Below are 26,450 nucleotides of genomic sequence, written 5' to 3'. Positions count from 1 at the left end.
CAAAAAGTTTGAAAAAGGAGATTTGACATTGCCAGTCGTCGAAAGTATGGTCTTCACAGCAGAAAGCTGTTGCCATAGCCTTGCTTCGTCTCTCTATGACGACCATCTGTGATGGTTCCACGAGCCTGCAGTGAGTGTCTGGGAGGGCGCAGGTTGCAGTACTGCAAACCCGTACCAGGAAACATATCGGACGTCAGCGCAGAGCGGCTGCGAGTTTCTCCGGGCCTTGCACCTGCCGTGCCAAGCTGCGCCAGGCAGCGGCGCGGGGGCGTTCCTGCGGCCCCCCACCGGAGAACACAGCTGCCACCGTGCTCGGCCACTCTTCCGCAAAAAGCAGACATCAGCACATTTGTCGCTGCCAGTTCGGCGAAGCCAGTCGTACGGCATACTACATGTTTGAAACCGCTGACCCACAGATGGGTACTTCAAAGTGATCGATGCGTCTCGATACTGCTAGCTACATGACAACACTTTACAGTTCGAAGATAATCCCATGGGCACTGGTCACGGTAGTTACTTTCATGAAACGTTGTAAAACGCACTGTGACCGGATCAGTTACTTTGCCCTTCCACCCCCTCTCAACTCTCGCCCCACCCTGCTCCCTCAGCCGACATTTTACCATTTTTTGTTTAATTCGTATCACCGTTTACCCCGTTTATTCTCTTATTGAGATCAACAGGACATTACGGTGGAGTAATAAGTACACGTTTCAGTAATTATCTTTGTATGATATGATTCAAACCACGGACCAGCAACAATACAGGGATCCGTTTTTGATTGTTTCATTGCGGCATAGTCGGGTCCAGTTTAAGACCCAAGTGACACAAGTGGCCGCTTGGGCCCAAAGCTGGGAGGGACGCTGGAGGCTCACCTCGTACAAAATTACCACACAGGGTGTACCACAGGCTCTAAAAAAGAATTACGACGCATCACAAAGGGAAGAAAGCAGGTACCATACCTGCAACGTAACAGAAACATGCCTTTATAAGGCTCCGTCATTATCTAAACCCTATAGAAATATCAGCAAGAAGGTTTCTACCTGTATTCCTCAACTAAAGAGTATACAAATACAATCTAAGACAAAAACAGACACCATGAAGGAATTATTCGAATGGGATGGAAATAGGTAGATGTGGTGTGCGCCTACAGACAGACAAAATATTACAATTTCAGAAAAATTGCACGATTCATTTAATAAAAAGAATTTCACGAATTGGGCAAATCAGGAACACTTTGGTCAACCTCTGGCGCTTATGCAAGCAGTGATTTGGGTTGGCATTGATTTATATAGTTGTTTGAGATCCTCTTGAGGGATATTGCACCAAATTCTGTCCAATTGGAGCGTTAAATCGTCAGAATTCAGAGCTTGTTGGAGGGTCCTGGCCATAATTCTTCAAACGTTCTCAACTGGGGACAGATGTGGCTACCTTGCTGGCCAAGGTCAGCTTTGGCAAATTTGAAAACAAACAGTAGAAACTGAAATGTAAGCCCAAGATGGCTGACCATGAAGGGCTGTGCTGTAAGGATGCCGTGGATGACAACCAAATGGATCCTGCTATGGAATGAAATGACTTGCCAGAGCGCCTCTACTAGATGTCGGGCCGTATCGCGGGCGACGCTCGGCTTGGTATTCCACCGGTATCTGGGGCATCTACAGTCACGTCTTCGGCCTAGACTCTCATTAGTTGGAGTAAAACTGCCTTCAGTGATGCGTCCCGGTTCGAACTGAGCCCCGATAATCAGCAAAGAACGTGGTACTTTATCATTTTACAAAAAGTTTGAAAAATGGGTACTTTTTGAGGAACCGTAGCGCCCTTGGTATTAGGTGCAGAAAAAAGCTGTACTAATCAAATTTATAGAGGATTTTATGCTATTTTAGAAGAGAAATAGATGTCACAGCGCTAGGAGCACGAGACATTGAGATTTTTTGAAAGAAGTCCAGGATTTTCTAATTTTTTTTAAGTATAGAAAGTGCAGCCAATATAAATTTTGTTGGAATAACTTGGTTTCCAGACGTTTCCAAGGATATTAACGAGTTAAAAAAAAATAAAACCCTCTACCCCGCCTTTTGCAAGGTACAGGCGTTTTTTCCCGACAACTTGACTGAACTCTTGCTGCTCCATACACATTCTTCATTTTCTGATGGATACGAACCGGTGTTTGTCCTTTGGCAGCCAAAACGAGAATAATAATATCTTCGTCTTGTTTGGATGCATTTTGTAATAACGTCGCCATAGTTCACGGTTTTGCATTTATCGCACTCACGTCGAAAAGACACGAATGGCACGCTGATCCCTTTCCTACACATCGTTGCTTGTAGTTGCTTGTATACCCGCATCGGAGTCTCGCTACGTTGCGTATACACTGCAGCAACGCCATCAGCCGGGAACTTTCTGATCGCCCCATATATATAAAATAAACTTCCTTTTTCACCTCAGTAAACTTTTCTTAAATCACCATCAAAACCTTCAGCTGCCTTATATGCTTTTGTTTTTCATTCTTGTGCGTATTTTCGACTTATATCCCTTTCATGCAGTTCAAATATATAGAAAACAACAGTGCTCGATGTACATATATCTATCGACATTATTTCTCATAGCGACACAGCCGTAACATTTCCACACTGGAAAACAGTAACGCGATGCTCTATTTTAATGTATTCGTCTATCAGTCACATGCTTTCATTTGTGTATGAATCGGTCAGATTTCAAGGCCAGTGCCTGGATATGAATTTCCTAAACCAGCACGATGCAACACCCAAAAATAACTCGAAAAATTGCCTGTGAAGATTAGATGAAATGGAGACGCCCCACCAGCAAAGTAATCAGTCGTCAGCAGCCGCGGGTCTGGGAGCAGGGCTAGCTGTTCGGAACCTTTCCCCTGGCTCTTGGGTAAAAGGCGGCCTGCAGACGTTGCCGCGGCCACGGGCCGTAGGAGCGGCCGGAGATAAAGTTGTTTTCTCTGAGGCAGCCACCGCGACCAAAGTCTCCGATAAAGCCGCATTCCCCCCTCCCGTGCGGCCCCTACGCCTTGAAATCACTGCCTAGGCACACTCTTTTCCGTGGCTGCACCAAATCTAACTCCGTGCAGGCTGCTTGCCAGTCGAAAGACAACGTTAGCTGATCAATATTAAAAACATTATACAGGATTAAAACATGTTAGGTTTGTTTTGCCCTGATATCGTTTCATCCCTTTACATTATCTGTGGCCAGGACGGCTAGACTTCCTTTCTACCCTCCTTCCGTACCTCAGTAACGTATGAAGTACTGCTATGCGTTGTCGAGTTACATTACCACATGGTTTCGGAAGATGAATTCTAAACCAAGCCTGTTAAATTTTATTTTTGTTTTCATTACTTTTCATTTTATTTTCATTGATTGTAGAACGCGAATTTATGCGTGGCTCCGTAGCTGATAAAGAGATTTTCAGGAAGACAGCTACAATTCTTATATATGATTTTATTCGTGATTCTAAAACACCATATTATTCCCCAGTCTTTTGGCTACGAAACTATTTTTCAACATTGTCTCTGTTCACCGTACTGGGTGGCCTGTAAGCCCTCCTGCTCGACTTCGGAGCCAACGTCTTGCTGCATCAATAGCCGTCCCAGCTATGCAACGAGATATTGGTGATCTGTCGATCACCTAGAATGAGAGTGTCCGCACGTTCCAACAGAGCAGGGGTCTCAGCTGTGTGCGGCCGGCCGGCACGCCGGAGATAGGACAGGTTTGCGCAATCATGTTGCGTTGATGACAGACAACTCGCCCAACGACTCACCGTGCTTTTGTTCACTGACAGGTCTCCGTAGACTTTCGGCAAGCGCCTATGCATATCTGCGACGCCCAGGTTTTCAAGCTTTTATGGAAATAAACTCAATGGCAGCTCTCTGCTTGCAACGTATCTTCGTTACAGGCGCTACGTGTAGCTGTCCGCCCCGCTAGTTGAATGGTCAGCGTGACGGTCTGCCGTCCTAAGGGGCCCGGGTTCGATTCCCAGCTGGCGCGGGGATTTTCTCCGCTCAGGGATTGGGTGTTGTGTTGTCTTCATCATCATTTCATCCCCATCCGGTGCGCAGGTCGCCCAATGTGGCGTCGAATGTAGTAAGACCTGCACCAAGGCGGCCGGACCTGCCCCGTAAGGGGCCTCGCGGCCAATGACGCCAAACGCTCATTTTCATTTACCTATCTGAACTTTATGAGGCTGTAGGGGGTGAGGCGGGAATATTCCATGATGCCGCACAACAAATCCCGCATTCTTTCAATGGAGATTGACCCTCATATCTTTGTGCTGAGACTCAATATTTCTGTATTATTTTTGTAGAGGACAGCATGATAATGGTAACTATCTATGACCCCGAATCTGCTGGCAAAGACACAAGTACAAATAAAAAAAAGTGTAGTTTAGGAACTGCTGTCTGATAAAAAGGCAATTATGTTTCTTGAAAGAAGCCACTTTCCTTACATGAAACAAACACTTCATTTCGTTTTCGATTAGGTAATTTCACCCCCTTATACATTATCAGGCATCTTTCCACGAAAGACTGCTTTATTGGCTTCGTGTTGACAGCATATCATAATCCTTAGGGAAAGATAATGACGTCCCATATCGAATGACGCAATATCTTACAAAAGTAGATGTGAGATTCTATAGCTACAACGAAGAATGTGTAATCCATATGTACCTTTCATCACTGTACCGACATATACAGACATTAAAATTCATCAGCGTGTCTTGAAATAGAAGCAAAAACAAAAAAAGATGTCAAACACCATGGACGTCTACGACATTGGGAGCAGAATCATTTCGACAACACTTTTCTGTTTCTGATGTCGTCGAGCTTCATGCTATTTGCTTTTAAAACGATGGCCATCACATCTGTGAATTTTATTGAAGCCACATTAACTTCATGGAATTAAATACCGGCTTCATTCCAGTGTTTCAGATATCCCTATTGAGTCTGTGAAAAACTTAGTGAATTTGCTGTAACACTCCGCGAATGCCATCATGTAATGCTTGTATAATGTCACAAGACAGATGGAAGGGTAGCATCTTACATTGCTTAGGCGTTGGCTACAATTGTGTCCAATACGGGCGTTCTTTCTACAAAAACCATTATTTTCGATTTTGTTGTGGCGATATTTAAAACTATGCAGTCTTGTCACGTTCATGAGCATGTACAATTAATACTGGATATCGTGCTTGGAGCAAGACGAAGTCGTTTGAGGAATTCAAAACCCTTAGGGCCTACAGCACAGCGTTTTGGTTTTTGAGACTGCAGCATGTACGCATGCTCTTGACAACTGTTGATCTTTTGATGAACCACATGTAACTATATTTTTAGTCGCACCTTGTATACATGGACATTCAGGGAAAGCTGTCTTACTGATTTCTCGAATATTCATTTCCATACGGTCCGAAACATGAAACATTATTTTGTTAGTCTGCGCAGCTCATTAGTTACCAACGATTGACAACGTAATTTAGTGTCTACATCATGTATTTCATAATCAGAGGTGTATCGGCAGTTTTGTCTGAATGTGCTTAATGAAAATGATGATAACGACTACCATGAAGTGTTCGGATAGTTCATAATTATGCGTGTGGTGCACTTAGTATTTGTTCTTTACGTTCGGATGCCAGTTTCATATTAGTTACAAACTTTACAACTGTCCAAAGACACTGTTATCACTATCGTATACATGGAAAATTTGTGAATTGACATTAGTAATAAATATAATATTAAATATTGAATAATGTTTCTTAACAAAGTGGGTACACTATTATTTTACAGCGAATATAGCATGCTGAGAATTGCACAAAAAACAATTCAGACGTCTGAGACTCGTGGTTCGTACATAAATTCAATCTTCAGAAACATCTATTTATTTTGTTTCTGTACTCTCGGCCCTCATGGGTCTCAGCGCCTCATTTGATCATTTGTGGGAAGTACAGTAACTTCTAGTTAAAAAAAGTACTGCCTGTATTTATAATGTTTCTTCAGATTTCTTTACTTTTTACACTTAGGCTGACTTATAAATGTATCTCGTTTTTTTGCGTAACAGGAAACTTTACTTTTTTGTTTTAGTTATTTGTTTTGTCCACCATACTATGACCATGCCTTTAGACATGTTAGCCAGCCTGTGTGGCCGAGCGGTTGTAGGCGCTTCAGTCTGGAACGACGCGAACGCTACGGTCTCAGGATCGAATCCTGCCTCTGGCATGGATGCGTGTGACGGTCCAGATGGTTCAAATGGCTCTCAGCACTATGGGACTCAACTTCTGAGGTCGTCAGTCCCCTAGAACTTAGAACTAATTAAACCTAACTAAGCTAAGGACATCACACACATCCATGCCCGAGGCAGGATTCGAACCTGCGACCGTAGCGGTCGCGCGGTTCAAGACTGTGGCGCCTAGAACCCTTCGGCTGTCCCGGCCGGCTGTGTGTGATGTCTTTAGGTTAGTTAGGTTTAAGTAGTTCTAAGTTCTAGGGGACTGATGGCCTCAGAAGTTAAGTCCGATAGTGCTCAGAGCCATTTGAACCATTTAGAGATGTTACCCGTCGTGGTAACGTAGTTTCAGTCACCCCACGTTTTACAATGGTTTATATTAACACTGTAATGAAATGAGAGCTTTCTTGAATTGTTGGGTATCGGTACCATATTTCTCGTGACCGCAAGGTATATAGGATGAATCACCTAAAGCTTGCACCGCAAATATTGCGGAAATGGAAAGTGCTATTGATGTGCCGTTTTCACATACTGGTTTGGTACTCAGGGCTCGCAATGTTAGGCAATAAACGAACTGTAATAATACTTCGAAAACTTATTTTTTGCGCAAACAACACTTTTTTTAAATGGAACAACGCCCATGGACATTAACAGACCAAGAGTAGGCAAAATTAGAATGTCAGTGATGTCTGTTGCAGGCGAGATATCGTATTTTGTAAAGTTTCCACACCGACACTTGTTTGTGCCAGTCAACCTTCAAAAGGTTCAAATGGCTCTGAGCACTATGAGACTTAACTTCTGAGGTCATCAGTCCCCCAGAACCTAGAACTACTTAAACCTAACTAACCTAAGGACATCACACACATCCATGCCCGAGGCAGGATTCGAACCTGCGATCATAGAGGCCGCGCGGTTACAGACTGTAGCGCGTAGAACCGCTCGGCCACTCCGGCCGGCCAGTCAACCTTCATAGTTGCTAGGTACGATGTTATTATGTTTGCTTATAGTGTGCTTGTGTGTTACTTGAGTGCACTGTGACTTGCTAGTCTGTGTATGACAGTTCAAGCAATAGGTCGTGTGTAGACAGTGGGACTTACCAATCTAGGTCGTGTAACTAGGGCCTCCCGTCAGGTAGACCGTTCGCCGGGTGCAAGTCTTTCGATTTGGCACCACTTCGGAGACATGCGCAACGATGGGGATGAAAGGATGATGATTATGACAACACAACACCCAGTCCCTGAGCGGAGAAAATCTCCCACACAGCCGGGAGTCGAACCCGACACTCTGTCGCGCTGACCACTCAGCTACCGGGGGCGGACGGATTTACTAATAAAGGAAAAGGCGACTGCGATAGTGTATGGAGAATGCAGGAAGAATGCAGTTCGTCCTTCTATCGCTTCAGTCTGGAACCGCGCGACCGCTAGGGTCGCAGGTTCGAATCCTGCCTCGGGCGTGGATGTGTGCGATGTCCTTAGGGTAGTTGGGTTTAAGTAGTTCTGAGTTCTAGGGGACTGATGACCTCAGATGTTAAGTCCCATAGTGCTGAGAGCCATTTTCAACCGCTTCAACCAGTTAGGTAAAAGTGGTAGTGTAACAACTAGACAACCTAACAGAAGGAAGTAAGTGAGGATAGAAGAAAGGGAGACTAATCTTCTTGCTGGGGTTGCAGATGATTTGCACGTTAGTTCCCGCGGAATCGCAGGAGGTATGTCATGAATCAGGCAAGTGTCCTAAGCACTCTCCATCGACATAGGTTCCATCCCTACCATACCTCCCTCCGTCAAGAGCTGCATGGAAACAATTGTGAGAATCGTGTTACTTTCTGTGCATGGACATAACATAAGATAGTCCAGATGTATCATGTATGTTGTTATTGATGAAGCCACATTTACCAATCATCGCCAGGTTAACCGCCGAAACATACACTGTTGGTCTGTTTACCGTCCCCATTGGCTTCGCCAGGTGAACCGTCAGCGTCCATGGGGAGTAAACGTGTGGTGTGGGATACTGACCATCAGCTCATAGCCCCGGTGTCCATAGACGGAACGCTGATCGGACACAAGAATCGCAGTCACCTGACGGACCATTTTCCACGGCTGCTAGAAGACGTTCCTCTTCAGACTGGGAGAAACCTGTGACACTAACATGATGGCTGTGCAACCCATAGTGCACGAGGTACTACAGCATGTCTTCACGAATTGTTTCCAAATTGTTGGATTGGACGCAGAGGACCTGCACCTTAGCCGGCCCGTTCCCCCGATTTGACGCCTGTAGACTTTTTTCTGTGGAGGAAGCTGAAAGACGCTGTCTGCAAGGACGCAACGACTACATCCGATGATGTGCGACTCCGTACTACTGCAGCTTGCTCAGACGCCTTCACTGAAATGGTAGCACGTGTGCAGCAGTCGTTCCATACGAGACTGGAAGCGTGTATTGCCGCTGCCGGTGGTCATTTTGAACACAGCCCGTGCTGGTCATTTGTCTCGTTACTAATCAGAATCCACGTAACTAGGGTGTGGTTCTTTAGAGTGCGATGCCACATGTGTTGTAGAAGTGTCGGTGTGGGAACTTTTCAAAATACCATAGCTCGTAAATGACTCGCACTAGAATCCTGCAATGTCAGTAGGCATTGTTCAGTATAAAAAAGTGTATGCTTACACAAAAAACAAGAAATACACTTTCTAAGTACAACATACTGATTGGCTAACAATACGAGTCCCTGACTACCACCTCATTCTGTCTGATTTGATCCATTATAAATGGTTCTGAAATCCACTCTGTGAAAACCGCACGCCGATACCACTTCCCATTTCCGCAATATTTGCGGTGCAAGCTTTAGGTGCTGCACCCTGTGTAACAGCAATTCCATACACCGACAAAAACCCACCCAGTGAAGTTGTTTGTCTCACGTACAGATAAACTAGTCTACTAAATAAAGACTGAGTACTTTTGTTACGAGGCAGAATGTAAAAACACGTTACTAGCGGCCGCAATATTTCATTGCTATTGGTGCTGACCTGTTAAGTAAACTTACTACTTTTAATGATGACGGAATGATGTCTTCAAGAGGAGCCCTTTATTTTTCCCTTTATCTTTCAGACGTGATTTCCTTTGCTGCTAATGAACCTAGTTCGTACCGAATTCAGCCAGTATCACAACGGGAACGGCTACAATCGAACGACAGCCGGCAACGCAGACAGCGAGCAGAGAATAATTTAAAGCCGTGCTAACCACACCCACTTTGCGACCTGGCGCGAACAGCGGGTCCCCCTAACGAACTCTCCCTAAGCTGTTGTAATCCTAATTAGACCGGGCACCGTTCGAATCAGGCGTTTAATTACCCGCTGCCTTGGTTGCGTAATCGTGTGGAGAGGCGATCTCCGTTATCTGTTGCCGATTACTATCTCCCCGAGATAAAATGTTGACCTTGCAATTTGCGCACCGTAGATAAGCTACATCATTCTAGCTTGAATATATTTTCGTTTGTAAGAGTGTTATGTTATGCCGAATTACGGTTATCTGCAAATATGGTATCCGATTGGAAAGTGCTGCAGCCCACCTGCTGTTTACAGGAATGTTTTATCGAAAATCGCTGGAGTGAAACTCGAGGCGAGTCCGAACGAGAGGGAAATCGGTTACATAAGTGGCGATGTGCTGGCTATTTCTCTGTTCAGTGACACGGGAAGTGAGTCAGCGCTTATGCTGTTTGTTCTGATCGCGGGGCTGTGCATTTATCGACTGCTATCTTTTATTCATTCGTTCCGATCGTTTTGTATCATCCTAGTAACTAACAAAGTCATTTCTTCTGCCACGATTTCGTGCTTCATCCGTACACTGAACTTTCGAATTTTACGTAATGTGAAATAAAAACTTCACTCTTATTGCTCCTCAAAACATGTACATTTTATTGCTTTAACGAAGCATAACCATCGCCAGTAAGTACTATTGAAATTATACATTAGTTTGAAACTTTATGTTAACAAAGCTGACACAAAGAATATATCACAGGATAGATCACCGTGGACAGCTGCAATGTGTGTGTGTGTGTGTGTGTGTGTGTGTGTGTGTGTGTGTGTTGTGTGTGCGTGTTTTAAAACACTCCCGTCCGCTACTGCTATACCATAACCTTAAAGTTGAGGGCAGGTCGTGAAATAAAACTATCTTGTTAAAGCAATTATGGTTTAACGCAACAGAGCAGTGTTACCCTCTGAGAGGAATTTTGATATGTTGAACGTGTTGTACCTAACGGAGGTGGCTCATCGGATGTGAAAGACAGAATTACGTTAATATTTGAACAGTAACAAACAATATTTTACCTATCTACACTGTTCAAAGAATAAGGAAAACGGTCGCCAGCCTAATTAGGCGTGAGAAAGATTAACATTCTTGTTCAAGAAAACAGTTATTAGTAACTTTAACGGACTAACACAACCTATACTTTGCCACACGCGAGTGCAATGAACCCTGACACCTGCATATGTTAACGTTAAGGTTAGAACAAACAGCTAGAGCAGAACAAACTATTTACATAAATATAACAGATAACAAAACACACTATTACCTTGAGGACTGAGTCAATCTGAGAGGTCTTTATAACATTACTATTAATATTCAGTGAAGAATCATAAATTGGACATAGGTTCAGTATTATTTTTCAAACATTTTCCTAGCTGACATAAAAATTGTAAATGTAGTTCACTGTAAAATTATGAACTGGCCACAGGTTAAGTGCCTCTCAGGTAAATACTTTTCTATTCAGAATGAAAGTTAAATGGAATTCACTAACAGGTTACTGCTCACTGTCTTTAGACTAAAGAAATTATTGTTTTCATAGATAGTGGTCTTTCTATTAATTGTTATTTATCATGAGCATAAAAGAATAACCTGTGGATCCTATTACACAATTAATATACACTTTCAATACACAAAAGAAACAAGTGCTTAGCAAGCATGAGTATATAACTTTCCACAATTGCAGTTTTCAACTTTTACTACAGTGAGACACAAAATTGTCATATTTGTAAGATACTGATTCACCTTTTGCGATTTACAGCAGGCAGCAATGTGATCATTTATTAAGCAAAACTTTATAAGCCTCAGCTTTAAGAACTTTTAATTTTGAATCTGGCAACAACATATTAATAAGCAGTTTTAATAGGAAAATTATTTTCAGCAAGTATCATTTACTTTAACTCACTCTCTTGCCACTTTAACTTTCTTTTTACTATGTTCAAGAGGCATTAATTAGTAAAACACTGGGCTTTAATGTTCTTTCAGTAAGGACACTCGGTAATCACTTTAGTTCAAACAGAGAGGAAGCTGAGAGGTGTTATGTTAAGGAAAAAAAATCGAGGTAGGTACATAAATTCTGTTATAAATTACGTTACATTTGAGCGCACTAACACATCCAATAAGCTGATCCTTCACTGTACATTACTATTGTATTCCATTACAGCGATTGCGCAACGTGGTGGCGATTTCATGTTGGTATGTGGATTTGCAGGAAGAATTGCTGGACTCTGTCATTTCTTGGTGGCGATGATAGATACCAATTTCAGAATAATTCCAGCTCTTCATCCATCCATCCGAGGCATTGGAAAGCGTCAGGAAAAGCCTCTCTCGGAACCAGCACAACACACCTTTTACATGAGTAGTTGATAGTTTGGTAGCTCGTCCCCGACTGACACTTGATTCCATCTTTTCTACCTAGGCCAATCACAATTTGCGCGCGCAACACAGTTCCGTTCCCAAGGGGAACCACAACGCCTTTTACATACAAAATAACTAAGAACCCTAAGTGAAGGTCAGCAGTTTACATAACAGCAAACAAACATTTTAAATAAAACAGAACATTTGCATATATTGGTAGTTCTACACAAAATTATTTAAATAAAATTATTTAATTTTAAAGATAACCGAAGAGATTATATGAGATTAATCATACACTAATTACAGAAGTTCAACGAAGGGATGTTGAACAAAATAGAAAGATAATAAATCAATAAAAGGTATGTAATGTCTAAGATATGGTGTTACAGTGTGTGTGTGTGTGTGTGTGTGTGTGTGTGTGTGTGTGTGTGTGTCACACTGGACTCCACGGTAGCCTGTCGAGTATTCAAACTGCCTGAGACAGATGTACCGCTGTTGTGTTCCGTGTCTGCAATAATTAATAAAAGGTCTTCTGAGCGGAACACAAAACTGAACGCAATAACGGCGTCAACAAACATCCAACTCGGTCGCAATTAATTTTCAGGCGACAGTAACGAGAGACGGGTCTGCAGCGGCCTTCATCTGGCTGTTTACCAGTCAAAGAGCTCAGGCGTTCAATTATTCCGGCAGCCCAGCTGGCAATAAGAATTGACGCCGTTGTTATTGCGTTACCTATGTATAGGTAGTACCTACACCAGCCATTTCGTTTAGCTCGTAGAACGCGATGAACGAGTGAGAACCTGATAAAATCTCCTGGAATCGAATTTCAGCTGTCACGCCATTTCTATTCCCTTAGGCGATATATATCTTTTCCCTCATCTTTTGCTGCTCCTTGGCGAGCAGTGCTCCACAATCACACCAGTTTTTACGGCTGTTTTCTATTTGCTGTTTTTTTCTTATTTTCCCACCTCCTCCCAAGACTTATTTTTGTCTCGCCATCAACGAAGAGTTGGAAGGATCTGTTCCTACCGTTTCAGAACAAGTTGCCGAAATAATCCACTTCCGTACGTTTTATAATGTGAACTATTTATTTATTCTGCCACAGCCTGTTATCATAACCTGTTACCTAGTGTTCTACAACAGACCGTATTTTCTGTACATGATTTTATTGCGACATTCAAGTGCGTTTAAATGATGACATTGCAATTGTAAATAGACCAGACTATCATTTTTAATAGTGACGTATTTATACAGAATGAAGTGGCGAATGAAAATTTGTACTGAGGCTGTGATTCCAACCCAGTTCTCCTTCTCACTAGATAGATACACTAAGCCACCCTGGCAGTCTCCCTGCCCTCCTACACGGACTATCTTAGCACGCCTGCCTCCTCAGTCCAATTTCTCATTCGCTCTTCAGCCCATTTGGTATTTCGCCTAAACTCAAACACCATTGTAGAGCCTCTCAAACTCTGTTTGAATAGCTCCTAAGCATCGAACTGAACAGGGGATTCTGCCTGAAATCGAGGCATCGGTGCTTTAATCAAATTATTCCAAGAGATATTTTCAAGTCTGAGATATCTGTGATGAATGGCAATTCGGTTGACCAGAGAGGCGTGCTACGCTAGTGTGTGCAGTTGTAAAAAGTCACTGTGGCGTAGTGGTTAGCACCTCTGCCTAGTGAGCAGGAGAGACAGTTCGAATCGTGGCCTTAGTACAGATTTTCATTCGCCATTTCAGTCGACATATATTCGTATACATCATAGATGTTTGAGACTTGAAAAGGTCTCTGCAACCATACAGTCTCATTTGACTTAATATTATTAATATTATATTCATCACCATCGCTATTAATCAGTTGGCACATCTACCTCTAAAAATGGTACAAATGGCCGGCCGGGGTGGCCGAGCGGTCCTAGGCGCTACTGTCTGGAACCGGGCGACCGCTACGGTCGCAGGTTCGAATCCTGCCTCGGGCATGGATGTGTGTGATGTCCTTAGGTGCATGCCGGCTGGGCGTTCTTGATTGAGCTGGAAGCAGTTCTGAAGAAAGTGTTCTCATCGCCGTCCGCATCGAGCATGTGTAAGTAACGAGGTGTCTGTACTTCAGAGAGGTTATTCGATTGTTGCCAATCATACGGGATTGTGATACGTTCCGCCGTGAAACTGTCCGCGTCCGCTTATGTTTCGGACGGCGTTACCAATGGCTGACATTATTGTTGATTGGTTGATATGGGGAAGGGGACCAAACAGTGAGGTCATCGGTCCCCTAGAATTAGGGAAATATGGGGAAGAAAGTCGGCCGTGCCCTTTCAAAGGAACCATCCCGGCATTTGCCTGAAGTGATTTAGGGAAATCACGGAAAACCTAAATCAGGATGGCCGGACGCGGGTTTCAACCGTCGTCCTCCCGATTTCGAGTCACCTCACTCGGTTGACATTATCGTTTTTCGGTCGAATGATACACCGCATGTGACTGATGACACAGAATAAAAGTGAACCTACTCGGCTTATGAATTTATGTGGTAAACGTGTTTCGTTCACCTTGTTCTGTTTTGTGTGCCACCTCCTATATTACAGAAAACCGCGTGCCAAGTGTCCGACATTATTCCCCACTTTTAAGGGAAGCAACGAACTTTTCGTAAATGGGAAGAAGCAGTATTAATCGACACTCAACTATTTCGAGTGCTGAGTACAATAGGATTTTTGTACATATTATTATGCGTGTGAACATTGATCACAATACAGAGTCCGCCAGAAAAATACATATACTCTTTGAGAAACGAAAAGTATTACTTATATGTTTATTCTACATTTAATAATTGATCACACATGTTTTATAACCTTCAGTTTAACACATGGTTACTTTAAATGTTCAAAATGTTCACCGTTGGCGACTATAACATAACAGAACGACGAGCGGTCGCCGCAACTACGCCAGTCAGTGTTACAGTGGAGACCGCTGCACATGTCACTGTAATGTCCTGGCGAAGTTCTTCCAGCGTGCGTGGCTTACGTCGATAGACGTTTGCTTTCACAGTTCCCCACAATTAAAAGCCCATATGTGTTACGTCTGGCGACCGTGGAGGGAACTCAATGGGTCCTCTTCCTCCAATCCAATGCCTCGGAAAACTGTTATCCAGTAAAGCTCGGACGGCTAGGTGATAGTGTGGTGGCGCCCTATCCTGTTGGTAGAAGACTTCTTCATAAATTCCATAAAGCGCACTTATACCTGGCAAAGATGATGTCCGTAACATTTCCAGGTACACTTCTCCAGTGACAGTAGCATCAAAGAAAAAGGGTCCTACTGAGGCCCAAGGTGATAGTCCACACCACACATGAACCCCTGGTAGACTGACTGCTTTATCCACGTAAACATGCGGATTTTCCGGTGCCCTGTTATGCTGATTGTGCCTCGTCACTCCACACTACCTTCGTCACAAATTGTTCGTCATCAGTTACCATTTGCTGATACCATTCACAAAATTACATTCGGCGATCAGGATCGTTATCATCAATCGCGTGCACTAATGTAAACTTTCCACTATGCAGCTTTCAAAATTCTTCGTACACTTGTACTGCTGACCCCCACTTCACGTGCACATTGCTTAGTAGGCTTCTATGGAGAATCAACAAACGTTTCCAACACTGGAGCCAACGAAGCAGGACTCGTAGCTGTGCGCTGTCTTCCTGATCTTCCTTTGTGAATATCACAAGTCGTTCCATGTAATTCAAACTTGTCAATGATGCGTTTAATTGTTAGGCAGGATGGCGGTTCTGTTTCAAACGTCCGCTTCCACTGACGTTGCACTTCAACGGCATTATCAACCTTCGAAAACCACTTCGCAATACATTTTCGATGCTCGAATGTTAAGCGTGTTCCAGCCAGTTTATGTTCTCAATACAGTGATGAAAGTACTGCAAAACACTCGTAATTCAAATCGAACGGCAATGTCGATATCTCGGTAGAGTCCGACAAAGAGTGTATACATTTTTCTGTCGGCCTCTGTAGTTTGAGAGGAGAAGCAATCCTTTTTTTAGTTGTAGATAAGGCTTCGCCCTAATCCGACACCGCAGGAACACTTTCCTCACCTACGTTCGGGTCAACTCGCTGTCGCAAGCTACATTTTTTCTAGTCAAATGTTCCACAATCTATAGACCCAGTTTGTTATTGTGTTACGTGTGTGGGCGACAGGTTCGTTAGCGTTGCAAACAAGCAAACCACTGCTCTCTTCTAGCTCGGAAGTGCGTCTAGCCTGGATAGGCTTTCGCAACGGCTGCTGCTAACAGTGAAATCGTCGAGTGGTTGTTACCTATATGGCCAAAAAAAAAAAAAAAAAAAAGTACTTCCGAGCGAGGTTGCGCAGTGGTTAGCGCATTGGATTGGACTCGCATTCGGGAGGACAATGGTTCTTTGGAATGAGCATGGCCAACTTTCTTCCTCATCCTTCTCTAATCCGATGGGACTGATGACCTCGCTGTTTAGTGTGCTCCTTCAAATCAACCGACCAATAAAACATACTTTTCAAACCTTTGTAAAAGGCTGTAGTATCTAAAAATCTCAAAAGACTACCGAACTTACAAATCAGAGAACCAACACAATAATTATTACCCGCCGTCCCACATACAGTATGAAGAATTAAGCGTAAAATTACGGTTACGTGTGTCCCAAAATCCTCGGTCGTTTGGATGAGAGGTTGGTGAGACTGTGTGAAGTGAGCAAACTTTTGTCTTCGCAGAATTTTGCGGAGAACTGTCAAAGTAACTGTGGAACTCAGACCACCGATATGTTGAGCGCGGGATGAGTCAGGAGGACATTCACTTTACGAATCTGTAATCCACGCCTGAGCCACGAGCCCAGCGTGAGCCGGAGACAGCCGCCATTAATCTTGGCAAATGAAGCGCGGCGGCAGGTGGCCATCAGCGGAATTGGCCGGTGGCAGCGCGAACTTTGCTCCGGCGCGAGCGGCGCGCACGCTGCTAATGAATGACCTGACGCAATCACGGCCGAGGACCGCGCTTAGCCTTGATAGTGGCGCGACCTGGGGCGAGGTACGCCAGGTCGTTACGGGCCTGCGATGGCGTAGGGCACGCGAGCCGGCCCTGCCGGCGGCAGGTGAGCCTCGCCAGGACCGTAGCGTGGCTGCTAGAGAGACCGAATACAGGGGCAGCACCGTGACTAGAGCGAAGCAAAATGAACGACCCTCCGCCGTATTTTGTATGGCAAAAGCAAGGGCCGTGGTACGTTATACACATCGTTTCTCGTCCACAGAATGTCTACACAACACATGACGGCTAATAGTAAGGCGGGGAAACAAAGGGAGCTCAAAATAACGTATCACAACCTACAGCTATAAAATGAAATAGGCACGACTTAATTAATGAATGAACGCTTGTACGAAGGGGGAACTTTCAAGAAGCAATGCAACATTTTTTTCTGAAATTGATTTCATTCAGTACAGAACATCATACTACACTACTGGCCATTAAAATTGCTAAACCAAGAAGAAATACAGATGACAAACAGGTATTCATTGGACAAATATATTATACTAGAACTGACATGTGGTTACATTTTCACGCAGTTTGGGTGCATAGATCCTGAGAAATCAATACCCAGAACAACCACCTCTGGCCGTAATAACGGCCTTGATACGCCTGGGCATTGAGTCAAACAGAGCTTGGATAGCGTGTACAGGTACAGCTGCACATGCAGCTTCAACACGATACCACAGTTTATCGAGAGTAGTGACTGGCGTATTGTGACGAGCCAGTTGTTCGGCCACCATTGCCCAGACGTTTTCAATTGGTGAGAGATCTGGAGAATGTGCTGGCCAGGGAAGCAGTCAAACATTTTCTGTATCCAGAAAGGCCCGTACAGGACCTGCAACATGCGTTCGTACATTATCCTGCTGAAATTTAGGGTTTCACAGGGATCGAATGGAGGGTAGAGCCACGGGTCGTAACACATCTGAAATGTAACGTCCACTGTTCAAAGTGCCGTCAATGCGAACAAGAGGTGACCGATACGTGTAACCCATACCATACCAACGGGAGCCACAATGTCGCGATACGATAAACCACAATCGCGATAGGCTACAATCCGACCTTTATCAAAGTCGGAAACGTGATGGTACGCATTTCTCCTCCTTACACGAGGCATCACAATCACGTTTCACCAGGCAACGCTGGTCAACTGCTGTTTGTGTATGATAAATCGGTTGGAAACGTTCCTCATGTCAGCACGTTGTAGGTGTCGCCACCGGTCCCAGCACTGTGTGAATGCTCTGAAAAACTAATCATTTGCATATCCTGTCGGTTAAATTTCGCCTCTGTAGCACGTCATCTTCGTGATGTAGCAATTTTATTGGCCAGTAGTGTATTCCCCAATCTTTTGGCTTCAAATGACATAATTTCCGTTCATTGTAACGGCCTTACGCCACGTTACTGGAATGCCAATCTGCTGGTCGACATTGGAGCCATCGTCTGCTGCATCAATAACCTCCCCATCATCCAACAGAGACCTCTAGTTGTGAAGTTACATGTTTGATTGTGATCCGTCGACCATCTCGAACGAGAGTTTTTGTATGTCATCGTCGTGACTGATGATCTGCGGTACTTCGGCCCTTCACGTATGTAATAAAATTAAATACCTGCAGCTGTCGTATTGCTGTTCCCGCTCACCGTCAGTCTGAAGAGTCACAGAAACTGGCTGCAATATAATAAAATAGCATCAAAACGACGTCTGCGGGAGTATCATTTTATTACACAGAGTGAGGGTGTCCGCACGTTCCAACATTTCAGGAGTCTCAGCTACGTGCGGCCGCCGGAAATCGGACACATTTGCGCGACCTTGTTGCGATGTCGCCCAACGACTCACCGTACTTTTGTTCACTGCCAGATCTCCGTTGACATTCAGCAAGTGCCTATGAATTCCTGCGACGCTCTGGTTTACCGCCAAAACAAACAATGACAGCTCTCTGGTTGGAACGCACCTTCATTACAGACGACATTTTTAACATTACGTATAGTGCCGCCACATACCGGAACTTGAATCGATATTCCACGATGTCCCAAAAAATCCCGCATTTTTTCACACGAAACTGTCCGAGGAAAAAAAATGTTGTATTACTTATTGCGTGCCCGCCCGTGACAACCGAATGTGACGATAGTCAATGTCCAGTGCAACATGCGCTCTACGCATTGGTTCCATTCTCTGTGTAAGTACAGATTCTCATTTGCGATGGAAATAGGGGACATGTGACGGGCCGATTTGTATTCTGCTGCATTAAAATTAGATCACTGATATTCCGTAACTGCCTACCCACCTCGTGTCTTCAATAGAAGTCCCTGCGCAAAAGCTGCATACTAAGGCTGTGGACCCGGGATTCTTGATCTGAGGCTGTAAGAAACCGTCTAGTAAATAACCTAAGGCTCTCAACACCACGAAAAGAGCAGTGAAAATTCAATCAGAGATTCCAACGGCATTTTTTTTAATGAATTCACGTATCACCTAGCAAACAAAGCCAGAAATTTCCAACAAGGTATTTTACAAATGTACGCCTACGAAGTCACACGAAACACAGTTAGCATACGTAACACTTTCGATCCTGGCACTTTAAATACGTTGCAGAAATTACGGTTACAGATCAGTTTACACAATCTCTATTCTGACCTTCCCTGTACAGCTCGCAGTGTCGCTGCTACTTAAGGTCTCAATCGTCCGGCCCATGAAGCGAACTGTACCTTGTGGACCGAGTCCATGGCCAGCATGAAACACTTTGCTCGGTGAGCGTTTGGGAGGGAGTCGATGATGTGCTTCGTCTGGATATCTTTAATCTATCGAAAACACTGTAACTAGCAGGCGTAGCGCGGTTTTTGTGGCAGTAGACTATTTAGCGACGTCACGTAGGACACGATAACTTTGAGTGAACTATCAGGTGGGGGTAATTTTCGCTACAACATATGCCCTTCCAGTTTTCACATTGTGTTGTTCCATTTTATACCTGTAAGTACAAATTTCATGTAGGCACTGCTGGACATTAAAATCGACCATACTGCAGAAGTTTTGCTGGGAAGCTCGTACACATCCTCCGTACAGTCTCAATCTCTCCCCAGGCGATTTCCGTATTTTTGGAGCCCGAAAGAAGTACGTTAATGGCTCCGTCGATTTACCTCAGACGAAGAGGCACGTGTCTGGGTACAATAATTTTTCCCTGTTCTTTAATTTTTTTTTTGAGTCATCAGTCTTCTGACCGGTTTGATGTACTCCGCCACGAGTTCGTCTCGTACCATGGAAGTCAGTCCCTGGTCTCTTAACAGATGTCCCATCATCCTGTCCCTTCTCATTATCAGTGTTTCCAAATATTCCTTTCCTCTCTGATTCTGCTCAGAACCTCCTCATTCCTTACCTTATCAGTTTACCTAATTTTCAACATTCGTCTGTAGCACCAAATCTCAAATGGTCCGATTCTTTTCTGTTCCGGCTTTCCCACAGTCCATGTTTCACTACCATACAATGCTGTGCCAAACGTATATTCTCAGAAATTTCTGCCTCAAATTGAAGCCTATGTTTGATAGTAGTAGACTTCTCTTGGCCAGGAACGTTCTAATTTCCAGTTCTAGTCTGCTTTTGATATCGTCCTTGTTCCATCTGCATTGGTTATTTTACTGCCTAGGTAGCAGAATTCCTTTACTTCAGCTACCTCGTGACCATCAACCCTGATGTTAAGTTTCTCGCTATCCTCATTTCTGCTACTTCTCATTACTTTCGTCTTTATTCGATTGTTCCGTAAGCAACCATAAATGTTTTTCTATCAATGCATCGACCATCCTGTGTAATAATGGAATAAATGTGTTAACAGTTATGGCGATTACTTTGTAAATAATAAGCAGTTTACTTCCTCTTTCCATTTGACCCGATTTTGACTGCACCTTACATAAAACAGCTTCAAACGTTTGATTACTTTAGCAGTGAGCTAATGTGTTATATATTTAACCTCAGGCATTTAAAATCTTTTATGTCTGAAGACGCAAAATCCTAGTTTTTCACGCATCTCAATGTTCTTGATATCGGATCACCTGAACTATAGGTCGCTATATGATATTGCCGGTACATTCAGTGGTGTCTGTACGTACTGTCTGCAAAATGTCTTACGGAGAGTTAATAATAAAGAAGTAATAAAGTAAAACGTGATGTCTGATGCAGAAGCTGTACTGTGTGAACAGCGGAAATGTGGTAAGCAGGAAAGTTATGATAGAATGAATCCTTTCACAAGGCTTTCGGCAAGACTCAACGGAGGAACAACGCCTTTGAAGATGTCAAGCGCAGTTCTGGACGAAACGTTAGGAACAAAAGACTTTCGTGGAGCACGACCTTATACCCCGAAAAGTTTACCAGCAGCAAAGCAGTAAACTGTTTTCCTTGCATTATTTTGTAGGGCGTGGCAGCTAGAAAAAAGAGTTTCGAAAACTTTTGAAATTATGTGTAAAGGTTGCTGGAGGTCATTAAGTGCTCTTCTTCTCAAATACTGGATGGATACAGCCAGGTCGGTATGCGCTCCATGAGTTATGCTGCTTCGAGACATATACACTGTTTCTGACTCCAGTACTTGACTTACCCTGTTAAGACTTCAAGGACATATTTATTGCGTAGTTTATTAGATTCATTCCTTAAGGTTTTCCGTGATTTTCCTAAATAGCTTCAGGCAAATGCCCGGGTGGTCTGAAAGGGCATGGCCTACTTCCTTCCCCATCCTTGCCTAATCCGATGGGACCGATAATCTCGCTGTTTGGTCCCCTCCCCCGAATCAACCATCTGCCATTCTTTAAGAATAACATCACAAAGTTTGATAATCGAATTCTGGCTAAAAATATGTTTTAAAAAAGTTTGTTTGCGCGTCTGCGCCTGGCACCCGCCCTCTTTCTATGCTCTGATCCACTCCTTCTCTACTTTAGAAATTTTCTGTGCGTTAATTTTTCGCTCACACAATCGAAACGAATTGCAGATGAGTCTAGAAGGCTGTGAGAAAGATTATGTTTGCTTATTCCTTTGTTTACAAAGCAGTACTTTTGAATAATACGTGTTACAATCTTATTTGAGTTTTTAGTTTTGCATATATGAACCTGTTTACAAATATATCATCTAAAAGCTATCAGGGATAACTGAAAACATTGAGGCAAGTCGTGTTGGCAATATTCTTTCACAAACTTTCCACAGATGATAATCCTCAATATTGTCATTGTGACATCGTGGTGCAAATATCTTCAGCCAGAGGACAGTGGAAAGCCATACACCCACAAACATGATTTGCCACCTGCTGTTTTAGATGTTATAAAACCAACTTTCAGGTACCTAGCCAATGGTGAACTGCTGATTAGTTTACGAGAAACGGTACATTATAGAAAAGATGGTAATTAAAAATTCAAATCCTTGTAAAATGTATGTTGATGCGCGTTTTCAAACAAAAATTGCACAGAATGTCAAGCATTATGTTGTACACAACAGCCTCAAAATGGTGCAAATGGCTCTGAGCACTGTGGGACTTAACTTCTGAGGTCATCAGTCCCCTAGAACTTAGAACTACTTAAACCCAACCAACCTAAGGACGTCAAACACATCCATGCCCGAGGCAGGATTCGAACCTACGACCGTAGCGGTCGCGCGGATCCAGACTGTAGCGCCTAGAACCGCTCGGCCACCCCGGCCGGCACAACAGCCTCAAGTTTTACTGTTTTGGCTATAATATTTGTGGACCTATATATATATTTAAGTACGAGAATGCATTTTGCCCCATATCCTAAACGTAAGATTACGTAGACCATGACAGCATTGTTTTCAAATGGTTCTGAGCACTATGCGACTTAACTTCTGAGGTCTTCAGTCGCCTAGGACTTAGAACTAATTGAACCTAACTAACCTAAGGACATCACACACATCCATGCCCGAGGCAGGATTCGAACCTGCGACCGTAGCGGTCGCTCGGCTCCAGACTGTAGCGCCTAGAACCGCACGGCCACTCCGACCGGCCATTATTTTCAGATTTGTTCAGTAATTATATAAAATATTGAAAATCAGGTTTTCGTAGCCCCTGGAAGCCATTAAACAGGCAACCTGCAACTGCGACTGGGTGACCTATTTAGGCGTTTAGTAATATAGATAAGGGAAATTACTGCTTTTCAGCAAAGTGCAGTTTTTATTGCCACTGAATCAAGGTGTATGAACACCAGACGAAGTGAGAATAATACTCGTTGCTCCGTTTGTCAGTTTCGCAACCGTAGTGAAGGTAGCCGTCAGCAGGTAACCTGCCTGGCAGACGCGGATCGGTAAGCCGTAGCGCCGGCGACCTCCGCCCACGCAGTGGTCTGCTCAAAGCGGCTGGCGCGGCTGCCCGGAGCGTCCGGTGGCCGGAACCCGTAATTTCCTCGCGGAAGCCGATCTGGCCGCACTTGTCTGCTCTAACAGCGGGTCGTCTGCCGGCTTCCTCACCTAGCCGCTCTCCCCGGTGGCTGGACTCTGCTACATACCGCCTCGGTCGCCCGTAATTCTCGTTTAATTTGGTATTCGCTGACTGTGCCACAGTTTTATTTACGCTTGAGGATGCGGGGTAGACTTGAATGTGGACACGCACACTCCTACGTGTGATTGTTATGCTCAGCTAGCTGAAAAAGATCCGATTCCAAAGGTCTTTATTTTCATTTCTAGAAGGTTCTAGGGGTTTCTTCAACGTTCTCGAATCTTTTTGAATGTCAAAGAATGTTTTCGAATGTTTGAAAGTATTCACGAACATTCTGGAATACTCCAATGTTTTCTATTGTAAGTAGGCTGTTTAGGTTCTTATATTGGTAACGCCACCGCCACGTAGCGCTCTCTATGGAAATCGCTGACTGTGGCTGGGTGGCATTGTTGGAACTTGCTATTGTAGCGTTGGGCAGTTGGCTGTTAACAGCACGTAGCGTTGCGCAGTTGGAGGTGAGCCGCCAGCAGTGGTGGATGTGGGGAGTGAGATGGCGGAGTTTTGAGAGCGGATGATCTGGACGTGTGTCCATCAGAGACAGTAAATTTGTAAGACTGGATGTCATGGACATATATATATAATGACTATTGAACACTATTAAAGTAAATGCGTTGTTTGTTCTCTATCAAAATCTTTCATTTGCTAACTATGCCTATCAGTAGTTAGTGCCTTCAGTAGTTAGAATCTTTTATTTAGCTGGCAGTAGTGGCGCTTGCTGTATTGCAGTAGTTCGAGTAACGAAGATTTTTGTGAGGTAAGTGATTTGTGAAAGGTATAGGTTAATGTTAGTCAGGGCCATTCTTTTGTAGGGATTATTGAAAGTCAGATTGTGTTGCGCTAAAAAATATTGTGTTTCAGTTTAGTGTTGATCAGAATAGGTAAAGAGCGAAATGTCTGAGTACGTTCAGTTCTGCTCAGCCGTTTGAAAATCAAATAATGTAAGAGGTTTATCAGCACAGTCATTCATAAATTTTTCTAAGGGGACGTTTCACTGTATTATCCTGGAGCATTCTTTAACGTTTTCGAATGGTCTCGAATGTTGTAGGAGGTCCTACAGCTCTTTTAACGTTTCCGGAAACTTTTGAATGCTTTGGAAGGTTCCATAACATTCTGGAACTTTCTGGAACATTTTCCAACATACTCGAGCATTGAAGAACATGCTGGTCAATCTCGGCCATTTCGACCACTCGAATCCCAACTGCTTCGCCGACTTCCCATAAGAAGTCAGCTGGTGCAATACACCCCTTTCACAGACATATTTTCGAACCTAACTCCTGACATTCCAAACCGAAACCTTCCGCATAGATGGGAGGTGTATGGCTGCAGGAGTGGATCGTGGAGCCATAGTAGCACGCACAGACAAACCACACTTGCCCGCGAAAGGCAAGGGTCCCGAATTCGAGTCTCAGTTTGGGAAGTTTCATATCAGCGCACACTCCACTGCAGAGTGAAAATCTCGTTCTGCACACTTAGATCTTCTACACATTTTATAAATTAAAGCCTCCCGTCGCGTTCTTCTGTGCGAAAGTGAAGACTAATCTCAGGAACTACTGCAGGGATTTTGATATGATTTCCACTCACAGACAGACTATTTCACGAGGTAGGTCTTTGTATATAATTTGTAATTATACTAATAATAGAAATTCTTCCAACCCAAATGTCGCATACAGCAAACCAGTGTTTAACAGTATTGGTTAAACACAGTGTTGGTTGCAATTTTAGTTTTTTATTTTTCAACGACGCGTTTCGCCTTATTTAGGCATCTTCGGGTTATCTATATAGGAAACAGAGAACAAATACATCTATTTAAGAATCGCGATCGTTTTGTGCAGACTTGGATAACCTATAAGCATGTATAAACAGATCATCTATTGAAAGAGCAAATACCTTAATTTGGTATTTCTTAGAAGAATCCTTTAGTCAGTGTAGCGAAAGCGCATCGTCGAATATATCAGGCCAACATCGCCTTCGTTAAACTCAATAAAAGCTAGAAATATAAAATAAAATTATTACCTTTTCTAGATGGACGCGAGAGGCACCAAGATCTGCATAACGCGTTCCCGTTCACAAGGGGGAACGCGTTATGCAGATCTACTACCACTCGGTCGATTTTAATGCCGCTTAACTATTTTTGTAGAGAATTGAATGGCTATGGTCGGAACCTCTAAAAGTTAAACAATTTTCAAAATCTCGGTTTTTATGTACGTTTGAATGCCCAAATAAAGCCGATTTTTCTTACTTTTTATCAAACAGCCGCTATTTTGTGAAAAAATGACATTTGTTTCACTTTTCAGATGTTATGACCATAGCCACACTCATATTTTAAGTAATTTTTTGGTCTGGTCTGTTTCAGACCACCCAGTTTCCTGCACCAGTTCCACCCATCTACAAGCGCACGGCGTGCTTTACGATCTTCGGTGCCATTTTGTTCAATAGCCCCTTAATATTTTTGGACAAAAAAATTTTTGATGTAGGTAAAAGATAGCTGAATTAAAAGATATAAGCAGTGTTTGACTATCTTTTGATTTCACCTTAATTTAAAAAAATTGTTGAAAGTGAGGTAAAAATCGGACCTATAGACCAGAAAATCCCCTTAAGACTAATATCGAGGTGTTCCTTTGTTGAAGGCCATATCAGATTTCTGACCCAACTTTACCCAGTGCAAGCTAATGACCACGTGGTCGATTGGAGGTTAGCCCTGGACATTTCTTCCTTCCTTCGTAGGCTGTGTGAATACGACTGGAATACTGTGCAACTAGTGGCGTCATTAAGAATAACTCTTTTTCGAATAGAATACATCCACTTTTCACCACGAAATGTTCAAATGGCTCTGAGCACTATGGGACTTAAGGGGGTAGGACGTGAAACGGGCCGACTTGGAGCAGGAGAGGCAGCACAGGACATTTTAATTTACACTGTCTATACTTTTACAAATAAATTCATAAAACTTTGTTAGCATGACCAGGAAGGTTTCAGGATTCACACTCATAGCAGAGGAAGTTCAAAAACAAAACAAAACAATTTTTTTTACATGTGAAATTTCATCATTTTTTCACTTGGT

The 26,450-nt window shown here is 43.5% G+C and overlaps 1 protein-coding gene across 2 annotated transcripts in view; it reads left to right on the top strand.

The window, feature by feature from the left end:
- Window positions 1-25,863, top strand: part of LOC124795367 — a 285,690-nt gene extending 259,827 nt beyond the window's left edge. For both annotated transcript variants that reach the window (XM_047259371.1, XM_047259370.1), the window contains one exon: window positions 25,743-25,863. In XM_047259371.1, coding sequence (XP_047115327.1) covers window positions 25,743-25,833 — 91 coding nt within the window. In that variant the 3' untranslated portion in view covers window positions 25,834-25,863. The remainder of the gene's footprint in view (window positions 1-25,742) is intronic.
- The last annotated feature ends 587 nt before the right edge of the window (window positions 25,864-26,450 follow it).

The sequence above is a fragment of the Schistocerca piceifrons genome, chromosome 4, assembly GCF_021461385.2.
Source record: "Schistocerca piceifrons isolate TAMUIC-IGC-003096 chromosome 4, iqSchPice1.1, whole genome shotgun sequence".
NCBI lineage: Eukaryota > Metazoa > Arthropoda > Insecta > Orthoptera > Acrididae > Schistocerca > Schistocerca piceifrons.
This window is presented reverse-complemented; position numbering and strand designations above follow the sequence as displayed.